This window comes from Chiloscyllium plagiosum, unplaced genomic scaffold, assembly GCF_037043375.1.
Source record: "Chiloscyllium plagiosum isolate Xiang-an unplaced genomic scaffold, Cpla_swu_hap1 HiC_scaffold_18, whole genome shotgun sequence".
In the NCBI taxonomy this organism is placed as follows: domain Eukaryota; kingdom Metazoa; phylum Chordata; class Chondrichthyes; order Orectolobiformes; family Hemiscylliidae; genus Chiloscyllium; species Chiloscyllium plagiosum.
Genome location: NW_028270156.1, coordinates 1,154,263 through 1,172,194, shown reverse-complemented (window position 1 = coordinate 1,172,194; position 17,932 = coordinate 1,154,263). Strand labels below are relative to the sequence as shown.

The 17,932-nt window shown below is 43.7% G+C and overlaps 1 protein-coding gene across 7 annotated transcripts in view; it reads right to left on the bottom strand.

Moving 5' to 3' along the window:
* The window catches only part of LOC122557603 (SH3 and multiple ankyrin repeat domains protein 2-like), a 1,564,835-nt gene that overhangs the window by 969,084 nt on the left and 577,819 nt on the right, over nucleotides 1-17,932 (bottom strand). For all 7 annotated transcript variants that reach the window (XM_087996234.1, XM_087996235.1, XM_087996236.1 and 4 more), the window contains one exon: nucleotides 3,288-3,445. In XM_087996234.1, the coding sequence (XP_087852360.1) occupies nucleotides 3,288-3,445 (158 nt within the window). The remainder of the gene's footprint in view (nucleotides 1-3,287; nucleotides 3,446-17,932) is intronic.

Sequence of the window (17,932 nt, the reverse complement as noted above, 5' to 3'; positions counted from 1 at the left end):
CCTGATGTGGTCCCTGACATAAACCTCCCCCTTCCCCAATATCAGATAACGTGTCCATACTGCCAGCCCCTTGCAAAGCAAGTGCCTTCTTCCTGATTCTCTCAAACTCTCGTTGAATCCTGACGAGGGCTAGAGAGTGGTGCTGGAAAAGCACAGCTGGTCAGGCAGCATCCGAGGAGCAGGAGAATCGGTGTTTCGCGCATAAGCTCTTCATCAGGAATGAAGCTTGTGGGCCGGGGGGCTGAGAGATACATGGGAGGGAGAGTGGGGCTAGGGGGGCAAGGTAGCTAAGAAGGCAATAGGCCCCAGACGGGCTGAAGTGATATCTTGTGAAATTTTAGGGTCTTCATATGTTGTTCCCAAGATTACCCTCATCTCCTCTCCAACCCTGTAACCCTATCAATGCAGCCAACTATTTTTCAGGGATAGTCTTGCCTATCCGAGACAAACAAAGTGTCTAGAACAACTTCAGGAAAAATACCCTCTGGAAGTAACTAGTATTGTTAACAATCTATGAAGTAAGGTGATATTATTGAAGCTATCAAACCAAACGGTGGGGATTAGATATCTTTCTGTTGTAAGTACTGGTACCCAGGGAGCTGCAGCTCAGGAGCTGTATAGGAAGGTCAATACCTGACAGAAACAACAAGACTTGCACAGTGACTGTCTGCCCCTTTTATCTTCCTTCAGGCTGTCCAGATATCCCCTGATACAAACGACAACATCTTGATCAGGAACATTTTCAAGGAGAATTGAATGACCAGCCAAAGTGCTCAGACTTTGCATACATTTATTAGGAATCCCCTTTCAGTTTTACTTTTCTAACCTTTGAATCAATTAACAGTTGAGATGATTAAATAAAAAGTAGTACCAATGATCAAGCTTTATTGAAAATGAAATGAGCTGAGTAGAATATGTCATCTGAGGTACTCACTCATTCCTTTACACAAGAAGGAACTACATGTAGCCTATATTTCTGATAAATGAGCCCACTTCTGCACTATAGAGTCATTAGCATTCAATGGCACTTAGCCACAATACTCTTTTAGTGAGCCAGTTCAAAAATGATGGGCAGAATGGCCTCTTTCTGTGCTTTATTCCTAAGAACCATTGATGATCTCTCATTCAGAGAGGGGCTTTGATAATGATTGGCACATGATGCAGAAGCACATGACTGTGGGATTTCCTTTCAGAGAGAAGCCCTCGTCAGCACCCAGATGTACCTGATAGTATGTGCTGAGAAGATGATTTATATTCGTGCAACAGGATTGGAACGAGGGTCTATGTGTTCTTTCCCTTTCCAGTGTCTGTTTACCCACTTCTCTCATCTTGACATTGATGGGGAGAGGAGCAGGATCTGAAGCTTGACCAGCCGTTCCTATTGATCCAACTTAGTTTTCTCATTTGAACTTAAGTTCCCTTTCCTAATTAAAGTCGATCATCCGAGTCCAGATAGCTACAGCTGATAGCTACATTCCCCAGTGGCCATTACATTTTGGGGAAGAGAATTCCAAATTCAAATTCACATTTCTCCAAAAGTAAGTTCACGTGACCAAACAAACTAGTAGCAGGAATTGGCCATTCATCTCCTTGTATCAATTCCATCATGGAGTTCAATCATGGCTGATCTCTCTGTGACATCAAATCCACATTTGCACCAACCCAATAACTTTTCATGCCCCTGTTTATCAAGAATCTTATCACCACTGCCTTAAATATATTCAAGATCTCTGCTTCCACTCCCATTTCAGGATGTGGGTTCGAAAGCCTTACAACCATCTGAGAGAAAGAAAGAGGTTTTACTGAATCTCTCTTGTAAATGGTCAAGCTTTGACTTTTAAACAGTAACTATCAGTTCTAGATTGTTCCATTAGAGGAATCATCCTCTCGACATCCACCCCTCGAATTTTACATATTCCAATCATGTCAACTCTTACTCTTCGAAATTCCAGCAGGTATGACCCTAGCAGTCCAACATTTCCTCATACCACAACTCTCCCATTCTGTGTCAGAGTTTGGTAAACTTTTTCTGAACGGTCTTCAACATCCTTCCTTAAATACAGAGACTGATACTATGCACAGTATTACAGTGTGGTCATTGCAGTGGCCTGCGTAATTGAAACATTGTCTCCATATTCTTGTGTTCAATTCCCCTGACAACAACATTTGATTAACTTGCTTAATTATTTGCTGTACTTGTATATCAACATTTTGCAGTTCATGCAGTAGGACACCCAGATCCATCTACAGTCTCTCACTATTGAGAGGATATGATTCCTTTATATTTTTTCTGCCAAAACTAGACAATTTTGCATTTTCCCACTTTATACTCCATTTGCCACTAAATCTTTGCCCACTCACTTACCTGTCTATATCCCTTTATAACTTCCTAGTATCCTCTTTATAATTTATTTTCTGAACTTTTTTGTGGTCATTATCAAATTTAACAAATGTGCCATCCTTTCTGTAAAGTTATTTTTATAAATTGTGAAGAGCTGAGATTCCCATGGAACAGCACTGATTACATTTTGCCAATTTGAAAAAAGCCTGTTTACAATACTGTCTACTTAGCCAGCCAATCTTCTATTCTAATACATTACCCCTTACACCATGAACTTTTATTTTCCACAATAACATTCGTTGTGGTATTTTATTTAATGCCTTCCAGAAATCTAAGTACAAAACATCGACTGGTTCCTCTTTGTTCCCAGCTTCTTATATCTTCAAAAAAACTCCACTAACTTTGTTAAAATGTGATTTCCCTTTCGCAAACCCATGTTGGCTCTGCCTGATTAATCTGAACTTACCCAAGTGCTCTGTTATAATGTCTTTAATAACAGCGTGTGTAATTATAATAATAGCAAGCACTTCTTGATTTCCTTCCTAACTGAATTGGCTCAGACCGGAACATCATTTCCTCTAAATAAGGAGTTTAAAGCAGTTATTATGATGTAAGCATTAAAATAAATGAGTATTGTGTCAAAATGCAATACTGTCACATTATTTTTATATCCATGAATGACAGCAGGATATTGTGTATAATTTTTGTAATCTAAGAGTTTGATTGTGAACTAAAAATAAATTTTAATAACAGCAACAGAGGTGTTTTTAATATAGAGAAACAACAGAGGTGGTGACATCAATCTCCTTATGGAGATATTAGGACAGATGATCAAAAACTTACTCAAAGAGCCTGAATGCACAATTGCTAGTGATTTGAGAAAAAGTGAAGTGCTGGATGTGTTCTCTTTATTGGGTCATTATGCAAGAATGTAATGAGCACTGACCTTTCACCCGATCTCCTTTGTTGAGAGGGATCTCCCCATCTCCTTGAGGCTGATAGGACCTTAACACAATAAACTGCCTTCCAGGAACTGCACTGTAAAGTTTCCGCTTTGGTCCCTGGTTTTCCAATCCAAAGACTGTCTCTTTAATAACAGCAGGACTGTAATCAAGCAGAAATAACAACAACAGCGTAAAGAACTCTACAGGGCAAGTACAGTTACCATTAGATGAATTCTTGCAGTCAAAAAGATTGCAAAGATACTTCAGATTTCCCTTGTAAAGGAGTTGATGTATTTTATGAAGGGGAAGGTTGGAACTGTGAGTAGACTAAAAATGAGCGGACTACTTTAAAATGCAGCAGAGTAGTTGGTGTTGAAACCGATAGTCAACCAACCTAGATATGTTTGAAAACTCGGCCAATATTGAAGTACTTCTCCTTGAAAAGCAATGAAGGCATTGAGGACAGGGAGTTTCACATCAAATTGCTCCTAGTTTCATCTCCTCAGCAGGCTAATTTTAGTGACCTACTTTATGAATTTGTGTTAAGCTGCTGTCCGGACTATTTTAGTTTAGCTGTTAACCTGTTTAGGATAAATGCACCTCATCTATCACCACGAGTGGGACATGACAGTGTTCTTGTGCTCAAAGATCCAGATGAACTGGGGCAAGTTCTGGTTCTGTGAGAATGATTAAACTTTACAGAGGCAGGGACTGTCACTCCTGGTCACCTTGAATCAGTCGATGGAATTCCTCTCTCTGCATCACCAAGTTGGCAGTTTAAACTCTTATTGCAAAAGCCTGCTACTCCAGTGAAATAGTTCCTGTATTGTTAATGCTGCTATTGCTGCAAAGCATTAAACCAGGTCCTGCAGCAATTAAAAATTCAACAGTTATGTAAAATACAACATTGGGCTTTCCTGATCCATACCCCAAATCAATCAATACCAATAAAAACAAGTGAATCAAATACTCTTCAGGCTTGTTTATGGGATCTTGCTGTTTCCAAAATGGTGACTCTATTTGCCTCCAGACTGGACAAGGCAGCTCAAAGACAAATTCATTGAGAGACATACTTTTTTTTGAGGAGCCTGACTGATTACAATATAAAAGTAAAGCCCTTTTCTGGTGAGCCAGAGAGACACAGATCAGCCCCAGATCCAGATTGTTAAAGACTGATGCTAAATTAACAAGGTTGGCTTTGACTAACACTGACCCTGAGTCATCTCTGGTGGCACACATTCTGATTTGGCTCAGCTTGTCACACAGTCGGGCAGGGTTGGTGAGGGGGGAGGTGGGGTAGGGGGAGGTGTCAATGGGTTGCCATTCAGCCTGAAATTCCCTCAGCTCCTTCCTCGATTTATCAATGGACTCTTACAGGGCTAGGGATGAAGAATGGATATGTGGCAGGCTTATCTCTCCATTTTCACCACTTAGAGGAGAAAGTGAGGACTGCAGATGCTGGAGATCAGAGCTGAAAATGTGTTGCTGGAAAAGCGCAGCAGGCCAGGCAGCATCCAAGGAGCAGGAGAATCGACGTTTCGGGCATAAGCTTTTCATCAGGAATGTGGGGGGTGTGGGTAAGGGGGCTGAGAGATAAATAGGAGGGGATGGAGCTGGGGGGGAAGGTAGCTGGGAAGATGATAGGCAGATGAAGATGGGGGGGGTGATAGTGATAGGTCAGAGGGGAGGGTGGAGTGGGTAAGGTGGGGGGAGGGGAGATTCATTACCACACTTTTTCACTCACTCCCTTGGCCTATCACTCCCTCACTACCCACAGGCCCAGGCAGTGTTTGCTGATTAAGGGCACTCAGGAGGAGTATGGGAAGTTTGTGGAGATATCAACATATGCTTCCTCGCACCCAGTCCCAACCCTCTGGCAGTCCTGGGCTGTGCTGTTGTTGCAAACACTCCTCCTCGTGACTGCCCTGTCTGCCCTATCTTTCCCATCATAACTAATCCCAGCAGCTGCCTGAGTCTCATCTTCCCCTGCCTCCTGTGGACCCTAAAAATCTACCTGGTTCCCTCTGGTTCCCCACAACAGTACATCTGATTCTCTCCCTCCCACACCGTGGCCTTCCTTACCTTTCTCCTCCCATGTCCTACTTGATTGTACTTGTCCCCCTTCTTCACATCACTCTGCCCCAGCCCGATGACCCCCGACTCTCTCTCCCTGATTGGTCTCAGACTGCCTCTTGGATGTACACATTATAAACCAAAGGCTCTGCATGTCCTTTAAGGTGGATGTGAAACTCAGTCAAGAACTTGGCATGCTTAAGGAAAAGCAGAGAAAATCTCAGCCGGGAATATTTATCTCTTATCTGACATCACAAAAACAAGTGATCTGCTGACTATCAGATTTCCATTTCTGGGAACTTGCTGTAATTAGATTGGTTGCTTCTGATCGTAAAGGACAACAGTGATTTCCTATCTCATAGCCCATGTAGTAATTGGCTGTTCTGTCCTTTGGGACATTCTGAAAGATGCTATTTAATTGCAAATTATTCATTTTCATTAATCAGTCAGGAGTTCTCTCCTGACCCAGAGAGTCAGGTTTTCAGGAAGGTTGGCACAATAAATAAGATTTAATTAGCTTTGAAACAAGTACTGTAGTGATCAATAAAGATGTGAAATCAATAGTTACATCATTACAGCAGCTTCAGAAACTGCTGGGATTCCCTCACCAACCACAATCCAGTTAAAAAATAATGCACTTGGGTTGTAACAATCACAGGTTTTATATTTCTTTATTTTTGGGTTACGAACAAAAAATGAAACAGTTACTGCTTTAAACCAAGAAAACTGTGGAAGGAGATGTTGCAGCATTAAGACGAGTTTGTGAAACTCATTGTGAATTGTATTTACACTGGGAGGACTGCAGCTCCCTGTCAGTACTGTGGGTTAGTGAATGTTTACACAGATACAAACAGCTGATTGGTCTTTTAATCAGGACTAGCAGTGTGGGTCCAGAGTTATCCACATGATGGAAACTGTCTGATTGACTTGTGGGCAGGTGGACAGTGTGTGTGAAAACAATATAGCGATAGAAAGACTCAAAAACACAATATTTCCGATTCCTTGCAGAGTGATTCTTTTGCGTTACTTGCCAATAGACTGCTGAGTCCACCCAGTGACTGAGAGAGACTGAAGAAGTAGTGTTGAGAGTGGTGCTCGAAAAGCACAGCAGGCCAGGCAACATTCGAAGAGTAGGAGACCCGATGTTTTGGGCAAAAGTCCTTCATCAGGAATGTGGCTGTGAACCTCAGGAGGGGGGGGGGGGGGGGGGGAGAGATAAGAGCGGAGTGGAATTGTGGAAGGGGCAGCATTTAGGAACTAGTCAGGAGGAGGTGCAGAGCTGGGGGTGATCAGATCGCTTAATCTGAACCATCAACATTCATCCTCCCCCAGCATTCCACTCTTCCCAGCCACACTTCAGCTCTGACGAAGAGTCATTTAGACTCGAAACATTAGTTTGCTGTGTCTCCATGGATGCTGGCTGACCCGCTGTGATCTCCACCTTCTTTGATTTCAGTAATTTGCTCCAGTCTATCTCTATCCTGCTGTACCCCGTGGCAATCCTCTTCATTATCTACAGCTCACCCAGTCTTTGTGTCATCTGCAAACTTCCTTGTCAGGCCAGCTACATTCTCTTCCGGATCATTTGTACAGTGTATATTGCAAATAACAGTGGAACATCACTGATCACAGATCTCCAGTCAGAAAAACACCCTTGCACTGTCTCCCTGTCTTCTGTGAACAAGTCAGTTCCATATCCACCTTACCAGCTCATTGCAAATCTCATGTGACTTCACCTTTTGGATCAGCCAATCAGGAGGGACCTTGTCATGAAGGCCTTGCTAAAGTCTATATAGAAAATATCCACAGCCCTGCACTCATTAATCATCTTTGTCACTTCCCCAAAAAGGTTAATACTGTTTATGAGACACGACCTTCCCACACAAAGCTCTGCTGCATAATTCCGAATGCGAGTAAATCCTGTCCTGACTGATGTAAGGATCACCAGCCTGTGATTTTCTGGATTATATCGATTGACTTTCTCTGATTAGAAGGACTCAGAAGATGTAAAGAGACAACTCATTAAATTCTGTGGAGGGCACGACTAAACCGTGCTCCCTTTATTCTCTTGTTTCTTCCCATAACATCGATGTTCTTCCCCTTTGGCTGTGTCTGCAGGTGTGTGCATAGACAGGCTGAAGAAGGGTGGGAATTTAAGTTAGTGAGTTTTGAGTTGTTAATTAATATGCTGTTTTCTTGTGATTAGAACTGATTTCTTTGTACTAAAAATAGTTCATTGTTAAAAGTATAGAACCCTGGCCAGTGCGATGGTCAATGAGGGTAGAATGCAGCAGGACCTGGGTGTCCTCATGCACCAGTCACTGAAGGTGAGCATGCAGGTGCAGCAGGTGGAAAAAACATTCCATGCATATCTCTCTAAACCTCCCCCCCATCACTTTGAACTCATGACCCCGAGTAATTGAGTCCTCCACTCTGGGGGACAAAGCTTCTTGCTATCCACCCTGTCTATACCTCTCATGATGTTGCAGGCCTTAACGAGGTTCCCCCCTCAACCGCCTTTTCAAAGAAAATAATCCTAATCTACTCAACATCTCCTCATAGCTAGCGCCCTCCATACCAGGCAACATCCTGGTGAACCTCCTCTGCACCCTCTCCAAAGTATCCACATACTTTTGGCAATGTGGTGATCAGAACTGTACGCAGTATTCCAAATGTGGCCAAACCAAAGTCTTTTACAACTGTAACCTGACCTGCCAACTCCTGTACTCAATACCCCATCCAATGAAGGAAAGCATGCCATATGCCTTCTTGACCACTTTACTGACCTGCGTTGCCACCTTCAGGGAACAATGGACCTGAACACCCACATCTCTCCGTACATCAATTTTCCCGAGGACTTTTCCATTTACCCTATACAGAATAACCTCAATTAGCGAATGAGAAGGGGGTTGGCGGGGAGTATTCGGTTCGGATAACTGATTAGGGTTTCGTGATGACCCTGTTCCTGCTCCCACCACCAGCACAGGCTGCCTGCTCTCATTGTGCTTTTATTTAAATTTAATAAAGCTTTTATTAGACCTTGAGTTCTTGTTTGGATAATCCGAAATTCAGATAATTGATGTTTGGATCTTCCAAAATACATCATCTTGCATTTGCCTGGATTGAACTTCATCTGCCATTTCTCTACCCAATCTCCAATCTATCGACATTCTACTGCATTCTCGGACAGGACCCTTCACTATCTGCTACTCCACCAATCTTAGTGTCAGCTGCAAACCTACTACTCAGACCAACTATACCTTCCTCCAGACCAGTTATGTATATTGAGCCACACCTACAATACTGTGTGCAGTTTCAGTCTCCTTTTCTGGGGAAGGATGCTCTTGTCCTCGAGGGAGAGCAGTGATGGTTTCCCGGGCTGATTCCAAGAATGGTGGGACTGATGGATCAGGAGAGATTCACGAGATGGGATTGAGGTTCATAAGGAGGAAGTGCTGGCAATTCTGGAAAGTGTGAAAATAGATAAGTCCCCTGGGCCAGATGGGATTTATCCCAGGATTCTCTGGGAAGCCAGGGAGGAGATTGCTGAGCCTTTGACTTTGATCTTTATGTCATCATTGTCTACAGGAATAGTGCCAGAAGACTGGAGGATAGCAAATGTTGTCCCCTTCTCCAAGAAGGGGAGGAGAGAAAACCCTGGACTAGTGAGCCTTATAGACCAATTATAGACCAGTGAGCCTTACTTCGGTTGTGGGTAAAGTGTTGGAAAAGATTATGAGAGATGGAATTTTTTGGGTTTTGAGAAGATTTGCAGCTCAGGTTGAGATTCTGGATGTAAGTTTGCTCGCTGAGCTAGAAGGTTCATTTTCAGACATTTTGTTATCATACTAGGTAACATCTTCAGTGAGCCTCCGGGCGAAGCCCTGCTGATGATTCCTGCTTTCTATTTATATGTTTGGGTTTCTTTGATGACATCACAATAGGAAACGACATCACCATAGGAAATGACATCACCAACCCAAAGAAACCTTCAGAGGCTCACTGAAGATGTTACCTAGTATGGTGATGAAATGTCTGAAAATGAACCTTCCACCTTCAGTGAGCAAATCTACACCCAGAGAGGATTTATAATAATTTCTCCACCCAATCTCCAATCTATCTATATTGAAAGAATAATTTGATTAGGGAAAGTCAACACGATTTTGTGAAGGGTCGGACATGCCTCATATACCTTACTGAGTTCTTTGAGAAGGTGACCAAACAGGTGGATGAGGGTAAAGCAGTTGATGTGGTGTATATGGATTTCAGTAAGGCGTTTGATAAGGGGTTCCCATGGTAGGTGACTGCACAAGATATGCAGGTAGGGATTTGAGGCTGATTTAGTGGTTTGGATCAGAAATTGGAGAGCTGAGAGAAGACAGAGGTGATGGTCGATGGGAAATATTCATCCTGGAGTTCAGTTACTACTGGTGTACCACAAGAATCTGTTTTGAGTCCACTGCTGTTTGTTAATTTATAAATGATGTGGATGAGGGCGTAGAAGGATAGGTTAGTATTTTGTGGATGACACTAAGGTCGATGGAGTTGTGGATAGTGTCGAAGGATATTGCGGGGTCCAGAGAGACATAGATAAGCTGCTGAGTTGGTTGAGGGGTGGCAAATGGAGTTTAATGTGGAAAAATGTGAGGTGATTCATCTTGTAAGGAGGAACAGGAATAATGGTAATATTCTTGGTGGTGTAGATGAGCAGAGAGATCTCGGTGTCCATGTGCATAAATCCCGGAAAGTTGCCATCCAGCTTGATAGCGTGTTAAGAAGGCGTACGGTGTGTTAGCTTTTATTGGTAGAGGGATTGAGTTTCAGAGCCACGAGGTCATGCTACAGCTGTACAAAACTCTGGTGTGGCTGCACTTGGAGTATTGCGTACAGTTCTGGTCACCACATTATAGGAAGGATGTGGAAGCTTTGGAAAGGGTTCCGAGGTGATTTACTAGGATGTTGCCTGGTACGGAGGGAACATCTTATGAGGAAAGGCTCAGGGCCTTGAGGCTGTTTTCGTTAGAGAGAAGAAGGTTGAGAGGTGTCTTAATTGAGACATATAAGATAATCAGAGGGTTAGATAGTATGGACAGTGAGAGCTTTTTTCCTTGGATGGTGACGGCTAGCATGAGAGGACATAGCTTTAAATTGAGGGGTGATAGGTATAGGACAGATGTCAGAGGTAGTTTCTTTACTCAGAGAGTAGCAGGGGCATGGAACACCCTGCCTGCAAAGTAGTAGACTTGCCGACGTTAAGGGCATGTAAATGGTCATTGGATAAACATATGGATGAGAATGGAATAGTGTAGGATAGATGGGCTTCAGATTGGTTTCACAGGTTGGCGCAATATCAAGGGCCGAAGGACCTGTACTGCGCTGAAATGTTCTACGTTCTGTGTTCCATTCTGTTTTCACTGGAGTTCAGATGAACGAGGGGACATCTCAGAGACAGGAGTAGACAGGGTAGATACAGGGAGGATGTGCCTGATGGTTGGTGTGTGCAGAACCAGGGATCATTGTCTAAGGATTCAAGATGGACCATTTAGGACGGGGATGAGGAGACATTTCTTCACCCAGAGAGTGGGGAGCCTGTGGAATTCATTACCACAGGAAGTAGCTGATGCCAAAACATTGAATGTATTCAAAAGGTGGCTAGGTATGGCACTTGGGGGCGAATGGGATCAAAGGTCAAGGGTTAAAGCAGGGTTAGGCTATTGAGTTGGATGATCAGCCATGATCATGATGAATGGTGGAGCAGGCTCGAAGGGCTGAATGGCCTTCCCCTGCTCCTATCTTCTACATTTCTGTCTTTCTGTGTCTGTCACCCTGAGTCGTTCAGACAGGAAAATGAAAGGCTTTAACATTTGTAATGTCATCGGAATGTTTAGATTAGATTACATTACAGTGTGGAAACAGGCCCTTCGGCCCAACAAGTCCACACCGACCCCGCCGAAGCGCAACCTACCCATTCCCCTACATTTACCCCTTACCTAACACTACGGGCAATTTAGCTTGGCCAATTCACCTGACCTGCACATCTTTGGACTGTGGGAGGAAACCGGAGCACCCGGAGGAAACCCACGCAGACACGGGGAGAACGTGCAAACTCCACACAGTCAGTCGCCTGAGGCGGGAATTGAACCCAGGTCTCTGGCGCTGTGAGGCAGCAGCGCTAACCACTGTGCCACCGTGCCGCCCAAATGTGTGGCACATGAACCTGCTACTGTCCCAAGTAAGTCATGCCAGTATTTGTGACCTATATCAAAGATAGAGGAATGGTGTATATAATGACTGAACTGAAGCAGATGAATTAACTTGTACAAAGTAAAGATTGCTTTCCAACCAGACAGATGCATGACGGTTTCTCGGTTGCAACTTAAGTAAGTAATGGGGTTGTAACACTGAACCAGACGGCACAGTGAACGACAAACAGCAATTGAACAGGAAGGTGAGTAGGAGCCCAATGCCACAGACATGAGAGAAAAGGACACAAATAAACTGAAGGACCTGGTCAGTCAGTTTTGGTCACTGGCATCTGACCTCAGCCAACTGCTTCACTGAGTCACAACTCGGAAGTCAACTCTTAGCTTGCTATCAGTTAAAGATGGTTTGTTATAGTAACCAGCAGGTTTTACACTGGTTCCATCACTTGCTGTTACAAAGCAATAATGGCATACCCTTCAATACCTGCAAAACCAGATCACACTGTGTCCTTGATTAATAAGAGGACGAAGGGTTACAGGGAAAAGACAGGAGATTGAAGTTGAGAAATGTGTCAGCCATGATCAAATGGCAGAGCAGCCTCAATGGGCCAAATGGCCTACTTCTGCTGCTATATTTTACAGTCGTCTGGGAAATTCACGCGGCAGAGGTGGTGCCAGTGTGCTGAACATTTCAACTCCACTTCATTACTACAACATCAGTTTAATAACATCTTTCAATATATTGCTTTTGATGTCACTGACTGCCCAATGACCAATAAGATATCTCTGCTTTCAAATAGTTTTCACAAAGATTGTAGCTGAGGTCATTTCTATTTCCTATTGAACCATCACAGTTAATGAAACAGACTAAGGCCAATCAGCTCATTGTTATTGAAATAATTGCACAGAGGCCGGTATTGTGACCCATGTCATCCTATATTTATACGTGGAGAGTCCTTCACTTTAGTTTTGCCTCATTCAGTGTCAATATCCCTGGTACTTATCATTTTATCTGTCAGCCAGGGCTCCTTGATTAAACCAGGTTAATAGCCCCAAACAGAAAACTCATACTCTGCGAGGTCCACCTGGCTGATCTTGTTACAATCATTACAGTTGCTAATCCTACTGCAGGAACCCAAAAGAATTTAAATCAACCACTTCCTCCTCAAAACCTTCCATCTTTCTTTTGCTTAAATGTTTGTCAGATTGTCCCTTCAAAAAGTTGCAAACATACGTACTTTGATCCAGTGCCAAAGCATTCTGTGGTCAAAAACTCCCTGTCTATTGGGATTTCTCTGAATATCTTTCCTTATTCCGTTAATGGCTCCTCAGGCAAAATGACATGCCATTTAAACATGCTACAACTACAGAAGTTGTTCATGTCCTGAAACATCGAAATGAACCAGCTGACTGATCAATCCCCACACTGCCTGGAAATCCCTCTGCTTCATTACAGGATCAAGGCCTGCTATTCTCCCTCTTGCTGCCTTACCTCTCATCTGTCTCAGTAATAGATCACTCACAATTACTGAGAATCTATCAACAAGAAAGAGAAATTACGCTATGTAATCATTATTGAAACTTTATAAGAAAATCTAAGTTAAATTCTGAGGGTAGTATGGCATATTTTTGGTGCTCTGGTTAAGTTTACATATGACTGAATATCAGTAGGGTAAGTTCACTATTGAATAGAGGGTGTATAAGGTGGAGATTCAGAGATTTAGGAACCTCGGAATGTAAAACAGGAATAGGCCATTCAGCCTCCTGAGCCTGATCCACCATGACAGAACTGTGTCGAGGTATGCAGAGATGAGTTCGTGGGGCAGGAGCAGCCTGAGACAATGGGTCGGCCGGGGCAGTCAGGTTTGTGAATTTTGGGTAGGAGATAGAATCGGGCGGTGTGGGGTTCCTGGCCAATGAGGTTGGAGGCTGAGGATGGGAGATCCCCTGAGGTGATGAGGTTGTGGATGGTCTAGAAGATGATGATTTGGTGATGGGAGGTGAGGTTGTGATCGAGCAGGCAGTAAGAGGAGGTGTCCGTGATTGGCTTCTGGCTTCAGTGGTGTAGAGGTCAGTGCACTACCCCCTCCTTGTCTGTTGGTTTCATGGTGAGGTTGGGGTTGGAGTGGAGGGAGTGCTCCCGATGCTCCTGATGTGGTCTTCTCTACACTGGGGAGACAGGACACCTACTTGCAGAACACTTCAGAGAACATCTCCAGGCCACACGCACCAACCAACCTCACTACCCTGTGGCCAAACACTTTAATTAACCCTCCCACTCTGCCAAGGACATGCAGGTGCTGGGCCTCCTCCATCGCCAAACCCTAACCACCTGGAGGAAGAACGTCTCATCTTCCACCTTGTGATCCTCCAACCACACGGCATCAATGTGGATTTCACTAGTTGGCTGATCTCCCCTCCCCCCACTTTATCCCAGATCAAACCTTCCAACTCATCACCGCCCTTTTGAACTGACCTACCTGTCCATCTTCCTTCCCGCCTATCTGCTCCACCCTCCTCTCTGACCTATTACCATTACCCCCGCCTTCATCCACCTATCACACTCTCAGCTACCTTCCCCCAGCCGCATCTCCCCCCCCCCCCCACCACCACCTCCCATTTATCTCTCAGCTCCCTTGACCCCCCCCCACCCCTGATTAAGGGATTTTGCCCAAAACATTGATTCTCCTGCCCCTCGGATGCTGTCTGACCTGCTGTGCTTTTCCAGCACTACACTCTCCACTCTGATCTCCAGCGCCTGCAGTCCTCACTTCCTTCCAGCTGATCTCCATACACCCACCTTTTGCCCATATGCCCTTTGCTGTTTGTGAAACATCTCCCACCTTTGTGTGGAGAAGTGCTTCTTCATATCTCTGTGAGATCAGGCCCCTAGTTCGAGAATTCCCAGCCGATGAAAATAGTTTATCGTTATCTACCCCGTCTTTTCCTATTAATATCTTGAAGACTTTTATCAGATCACCCCTTCACCACCTAAACTCAGGTGAAAGCAGGGCCGAATACTAACGACCCGACAGACAGGGTGGGAGAATTTGCCTGACAACATTTTTTTTGATGTTCACAAATAAGCACCAACAATGAACTCCACAGTTACATTTTCTTACTTCAAAGTAAATGAAATTCTGTAATGTTATCTGATGAACTGTTTATCCCACTTATTCTCTTTGGTTAGCACTGCGCCTCACAGTACCAGGGAACTGGGTTCGATTCCTGCTTCGGGCGACTGTCTGTGTGGAGTTTGCATATTCTCCCCGTGTCTGCGTGGGTTTCCTCCCACAGTCTGAAGATGTGCAACTTAGGTAAATTGGCCATGCTAAATTGTCCAAGGATGTGCAGGCTGTGTGGACGAGCCATGGGAAATGTAGAGTTACAGGGATGGGGTAGTGCGATGGGTCTGGGTGGGATGCACTTCAGAAAATCAATGGGCCGAATGACCTGCTTCCACATTGTAGGAATTCTCTGATTCACGATTCTATGATTATTCAACCAATAGTCAATAAATGCTGGATTTCTCCAAATACTGACTAGTAATGCCGTCCCTTGCACACCAGTGTGTTTGGATCATTGAGGAATCATTCCTGCCATTGGTGGATACATGAAGACTGAAGGAGTAGCTCTCCATTCTTCAGGTACAGGCTCTACCTGCCCAGCTACCTCACAGAACAACCTGGACAGTGTCTAAGTGCACTTCACAGGAGAGTAATCTGAACTGAGTAGATACTGAGCTACACAGAGAGATACAATGACAGGTGACTCTGGAACATTTTGAAAATTGCACAAACCTATTTTTTTCTCAACTTGTTTGTTTTTGGCTGTGGACAATTCTGCCTCAGGTTCTTTGAAAACCCATTGCCAGGTGACCTGATGGTGTGATGGTGTACTCCCCAGGCAGCGTTAGCGAGAAAGTCCAGGGATACTCAGCTCATGATCACACATTCACAGCCAAGTTAAGATGTTATGTGATAAGAAATCAAACTCAATGATGGTGATGGCCCAAAGCCTTGCTACCCGGTCTTTCTGGGCAGTGGAGGGTGCATCAAGGTTATTGGCTTTTTGATTTGTCAGGATTCATTCTGTGGCTATGGTGCCCATGGCAGATGCTGAGCTAATCAATGAAGCAGTCTTTGATTCTGTGCCTATCACTTCCCCCGGTCTCTCAGCCTGACATGGTGCTGCTGGTATAAAAACATTTTGTTTCATTTATTGTTCTTGTCCTAAAAGTGACAGTCTGAATGGAGCATTCTGAATAAAGGCACTGAGAATCCAGAGCAGTGGTGCAATTACTGAGTGATCAAAAAGACCACTCCTTTAGTTAATATTTCATCATAGCCCAATCACAAATTACACATTCACATGCTGGATGTTGCATTTATAGCTGTTTCAACTAATGCAAGTATCTAACAGCTTGGCCAATCACTGCCCTTGCTCCTGAATCAGAAACTGTTAAGCACTTTGGTCTCAAAGTTTCTGTACAAACAGCCTCAAGGCCATTAGGCCTCACCCGTGTTGCAGGGTCACATTGACAGCACCTTCTGGTATTTACACATGTGCATGTAAATATGGAAGTCTGGATGTTATTGTCAGGGATAGCTTGTTGTTTCAAGTGGCCACACTGTTTCCTATAACCTCATTGAATGTTCACATTGATCACTGTAAGCATCTAAGGAAAGACAGTTATTCTGTAGTCGTGGTCATTACTACTATACAACTTCTCTAGCCTTGAAAGGATGGTTTCAATTGTGAGGTTGCATTGCTTCCAAAATGATGAATGTTACAGATTTAATCACTTCTCAGAGGGAAAAGAGAAAAAGAACAGGAAATGACACCAACAACACAGGAAATTACATCACCAACCCAAGGAAACCTTAATACAAATAGAAAGCAGGCCATAACACCAATGCTTCACCAGAGGCTCACTGATGATGTTAGGCACAAGTGGGTGCTGCAGATGCTGGAGATTTTAAAGTCAAGATTAGAGTGGTGCTGGAAAAGCACAGCAGGTCAGGCAACATCTGAGGAGCAGGAAAATCAACATTTGGGGCAAAAGCCCTTCATCAGGAATCCTGATGAAGGGCTTTTGCCCGAAACGTCAATTTTCCTGCTCCTCGGATGCTTCCTGACCTGCTGTGCTTTTCCAGCACCACTCTAATCTTGTCACTGATGATGCTACCTAGTATAGTAATGAAACATCTGAAAATGAACCTTCCAGCTCAGTGAGCAAACTTACAACCAGAACCTCAACCAGAGCTACAAATGTTCTCCAAACTTGCTGGCAAGGTATCTACATATCTTTGGGAGAAAGAGGGTGAGGTGAATGAGGAAAGTCATTTCCTTTCTGTTTGGAATTATCTTTGTGCCATTATGTATGCTGGTAGCCTACTGAAGGAATAATTTGCCATATTCCCACTGTATCAATAGAGACAGGTGACTGGTGGTGGCTTCCTTAGATGCTCACCACACTCCAGGTGAGGAGAAAGGTTGAGAACATTAGCACACTTTTCTAAGTGGCTGATGATGATGACAGTAATCAGTGCAATCGTACTCTAGCTGTATGAGCTGAACATATCATATATGTTCTCACATACTTTTGCAGAAGGCTTTGTTTTATTTGTTCGTAGTTAATCGAAAGCATTTCTTTCCCAGAATCCCTGATGTTACTTTTATCAGGATGTCATTCCTCTGAAAATCTTTGAACTTTCTTGATTTGCTCTTAAAGTGGTAATGCAATGCCTGACTTGATCAAGAATAGATTCTTGTTTTCAGAAACCACAACCTGTTGAATATCACAAGGCAATTGTGCGATGCTGTTTTCATTGCTGCACTCTGACCTTTCTGCCCACTCCTTCTGTCAGTACGGGCTGTTCCATCTTTCTGTTTACATTTTGTCAGCTACCATTCTGCCTCGTCAATTGGCTCTGTATTATAAATATCATCCGGGGGTAGATACAGTTAGTTCTCCTCACTGTCACATGGTGAATCATTGTTGATTTTCTGGGATTTAGACTCAGCACAATGGAGTGTCTTCAAAAGATGCTAAATTGCAGAACTGTAGGCCAATCAACTTTCATTTTTTGAGAGAATCATCTATGATCTAAGAATACTGTACACAATCCCTAGCTCCAAATGATACATTGGATTTTAGGGAATTGGCAGAACTCCAAAATTGAAAAAAACAGAAGAGTTTTGCCTGTCCGGAGAATCTGAACAGTTTGAGGTTATTCTCTCCAGACAATGGGAGGCTCTGGAGGTAACACGATCAGAGGTTGAAAAATCATGATCAATGTCGAGAAGATGTGAAGGAGGCCAGAACTGGGGGCCATTCATAGAAGGCAGTTACTAATGAGTTCAGGCGG